At 45.8% G+C, this 3,773-nt stretch overlaps 1 protein-coding gene across 1 annotated transcript in view; it reads right to left on the bottom strand.

The window, feature by feature from the left end:
- Positions 1-3,773, bottom strand: part of LOC104514944 (metastasis-associated protein MTA1-like) — a gene marked incomplete at its 5' end in the record, with an annotated part of 48,568 nt that overhangs the window by 8,872 nt on the left and 35,923 nt on the right. The window contains 2 exons of the mRNA XM_010158759.1: positions 604-792; positions 2,198-2,297. Of these exons, the coding sequence (XP_010157061.1) occupies positions 604-792; positions 2,198-2,297 (289 nt within the window). The remainder of the gene's footprint in view (positions 1-603; positions 793-2,197; positions 2,298-3,773) is intronic.

The raw sequence follows: 3,773 nt of genomic DNA, 5'->3' as shown, positions 1-3,773 counted from the left end.
GACCACAGAGAGTTGTGCTGGTTCCAAGTTCCTCTAACAGGTTAGAGCACAGGACAACGACACTGAAACTACTTGTTTTGTTCCAGAGGACTTGAACAGAGATAGAACAGAGCTCTGTTCAATCCGCAGGCTGAGCACCTAGGGTGGAGCTTTGGACAAACCACAGGATGCTTCCCTTGGATGCCCAAGATGCCTTTTTAATACTTTCAAAATGCCCTTTCTGAAGTTGCGTTATAAAAATGACTGAATTTTCACAACTCAGAAGGCCCAGCACTACTACTTCTTCAAACGCAAATTAACGTACAGCAGCAAGGCTGTCACAACACTCTCCTAAATCCTCCTTCAGCTCTGGCAGAGCAGATGATTTTAAATTAATGTCTCTAAAGGAAAAGCTATCTATCATCTGTGATTTGAAATTCTGGCTATACAACAGGCTGTTATCAGTACGAGGTCTGCCTTTCCCCAGTTTACAGCAAGACATGTGCTCCAGCTCAAAGCCCTCCTCTTCAACACGAAGGAAAACAACAGCTTGGACAAGCTGTAAAGCAGCTCGGTGGCTGATCAGAACCAGTCGCCATGTGGGCCCTTGTTTTGTATACTTACAAAATCTTGCTGAATGTCAGTGAAATCTTTTCCGTATTTTTCTAGTGCTTCCTCAAAGAGGTTTGCCTCTGAAGCAGACCACTCCTCCATCTCATCTCTGCACAGGACTGGCCCACCTTGTGGCACAAGCGCAGAGATGGCCTTGGAAATGTCATAGACGTTTTTGTGCAAAGTGTCCATCGCATGGAACTACATGGTCATAAAAGAGAGAGAGAAACGTAAGGACAAGCATCTAGGGAGAAAAAAAAACGCTTAACAGTGACACAGCAATAACAGAAATTGTGCACCAAGGTATAAGGGTGCAATGTCCTATACCTAACACGGTAAAAACTTGTTTCAAGCTTAGATTCACTGTAACTGTCAGCGCACAAGTCTAACATTCACTAACAGTCGTGGGGTTTGTGGAAGATGAGCCCTTTCATCTCAGTAATTCCTACGTAGATACTCACTGGCAGTACCGCTGTAGCACGGGAGAGAGACCCACTCACCCCAGGACTGAGCAGCCCTGTTAGGTACCATCTGCAGATGGGCTTAAGGGCATATTTTCTAATAAACTCAGCCATGAGCTTTCTTTTTTAAATAATCCACCAAAAATTCATATAAGAAAAATATTTAAGAGCAGCAACACACGCAAAGAGGTGCCCCAATGGCCAGATGTCCCCAAAAAGATTCAAGTCAAGTCACACATCATAGCTGAGTAGGAAAAAAGAATTACTCCCAGGAGCAATTACTCCTCAGCAAGCTGAGCTACAACTGTCTGCAACATGTGATTTACAAGGGCTGGGAACACATTACGAGGGAGGAATTGGTACTAGTAAACGAAAGCTTGGCTTTATTTCCCGATCTCTGTAGTCTGAATCAGGATGTTACTTGCCTTTCACACCAGTTTTGTGCACGTGCATAACTGATCTACAGCACTCTATCCTCGAATTTGTTCTCTACAGGATTTCTCATTATTCCAGTTATGAGGTGAGGCTTTGATAACAGTTCCCAGGAGACTTCATAAATTTTATTCAGATTTTCATTAAACTTTAGCCAAGAAATTCAAATTTTCCCTTTCCTCTATCTGCTGAGAATCACTTGTGATTATCAAATATTAACCACATCACCACTCCTCAGGTACTCTATAACAGAGCTTGTCAGAGAGAACTGGATCAACCGAAATTTCGGATCTGACCACATGCTTCTCCCCCCCGATGTGCCCAGGGATGCCGGTGACAGTCTGGTGGTGGGGCAGTGAGGAGTGGTGGCATTCGACGCTGCAGACAGGCAGATCATCATTTGCATTCTGCTCAAGGCAGCACTAAGCCCGTGCAGGAGGTGGGCTGTGAAGCGTATCATCAAAACGTTTTAATAAAACAACGTAAAAAATTATCTCGCAGAATCATCCGCGATGGATTGTCGGAGGCACAAGGCCAGAAGAAGTTACTTCATGTGTAAATAAAGAGTTCCTTTATAAAGGCAGGATCTGTTTCACAGCAGGCCACAATTACAATCCATCTGCCCCTCTCTCGCTGCCAACTGTTATCGCTGAGGTATTTTGCATCTCGCAAAAAACTTACAGTCCTCTTAAAAAAAAAAAAAAGGATCTTACCAGCGTGATGTCTCTAGAGGCTGCTGCAGCACTCATGTGCAAACTTGGCTGTCTGACAGAACTACTGCAATCTAGTGCTCGGGCAAACGTACCAACGGAGCTGGAAGGAATTAAACAGAGCATTAACTTTGCACGCATAACAAGCGTCTATGAACGCCCGACCGACACACTTCGAGAGCAGCAGACTCCAGTTCCCAGGAACAAGATGGCATGGTTTGGTGCTAGTCCTGAGCCAGAGACCATTCTCTTCAGATGTGGTTTGCAATTATAAACGCTTTACTCTGATCATACGACCGAAGAGGCTTAGATAGAGCAGGGGGAAGAGCGAAAGACTCAAGGATCACAAATGGGGTGCTTTGAATTACTCTCTTATCCTTAATCTCTCAGCAGACTTAAGCTCTAACAGAAACTGAGCACAAGAAGCAAGTGTTATGATGGCAAAAGTTGCTTCCACAAAGAGTGGTGTTGCATTGTTCAAAGGTACAGAGACAGATGCCAAGACCAGAGAGAAAAGAGGCAGTACTGCAAACATTTCTCTAAAAGTTTCAGTAAAATTAAAAACAATCTTTATTTTACAGCTGAATATTGTATAATACACATATATGCCCAGAGAAGTTGTGGATGCCCCATCCCTGGAAGTGTTCAAGGCCAGGCTGGATGAGGCTTGGAGCAACCTGGTCTAGTGGAAGGTGTCCCTGCCCATGGCAGGGGGGTTGGAACTGGATGGGCTTTAAGGTCCCTTCCAACCCAAACGGTTCTATGATTCTGTATTATATGGCCTGCATAAGGATACAGCAATTCTCAAGTATTTCCCAATGCCAGCCTTTCCTGCACCTGAGACCACAATCCCCATGCTCCTTGGCATCTTACTCCTGAGGAAATCAGTCGGAGAAACCTTTAACAGGAGTATCTGTTCCAGGAAGGGAAGCAGGAATTGCTGCTTGCTGCACAGTGAACTGGAGCCGAACTCCTCTAAGCAACTACAGCAACAACAAAGGTGGGGGTTTATTTTCCCCCTCCACTCAGGTCCCTTCCCCAGACCAGTTGAGCACACAGAGGAACAAACTAGTGCCAAGCAGTGCAGGAGGAGGAAAGGTAAGTGTTTAAGAAGTAGTTATCATCAAATACCTAATTTGGGCAAAACCAGCCTCCCCCACCCAAGTTTCTGTAGTGATTCACGCTTCACCCTCTCCCCAGCCTTCCAGTAACCACCCCCATCCCTGCTTCACAATTCCCCCCATCCCCAGCTTTAGCTGAGACTGCTTTTTGGGTGTGTGGCACCTAATTATACACTGGATCCCTCGGCCGATTCCGGACAGAAGCAGTTTTTATACGGATCTTTTCAGTGAGTCTGGTTACAGCACACACCTTCGGTGACTGCCCCAGCAAACTCTGGGCAGCAGTGAACAGCCCTAACGAACTGCTAAAACCAGCTTTGCCACCAAAAGCCTACTCAGGGTGGAAACCCCCATCGCAACACAGCTCTGCGGTCACTCTACACCATCCCACTTGAAAACCTTCTACCCTCTGGCTTCCCGCTGGTTCTTCCTGACACCAAAACCAGGGCACTGTGTGG

This window comes from Eurypyga helias, unplaced genomic scaffold (assembly GCF_000690775.1).
Source record: "Eurypyga helias isolate BGI_N326 unplaced genomic scaffold, ASM69077v1 scaffold6459, whole genome shotgun sequence".
In the NCBI taxonomy this organism is placed as follows: domain Eukaryota; kingdom Metazoa; phylum Chordata; class Aves; order Eurypygiformes; family Eurypygidae; genus Eurypyga; species Eurypyga helias.
The sequence above is the reverse complement of the archived record's forward strand: the minus strand, read 5'-3'. Positions and strand labels throughout refer to the sequence as shown.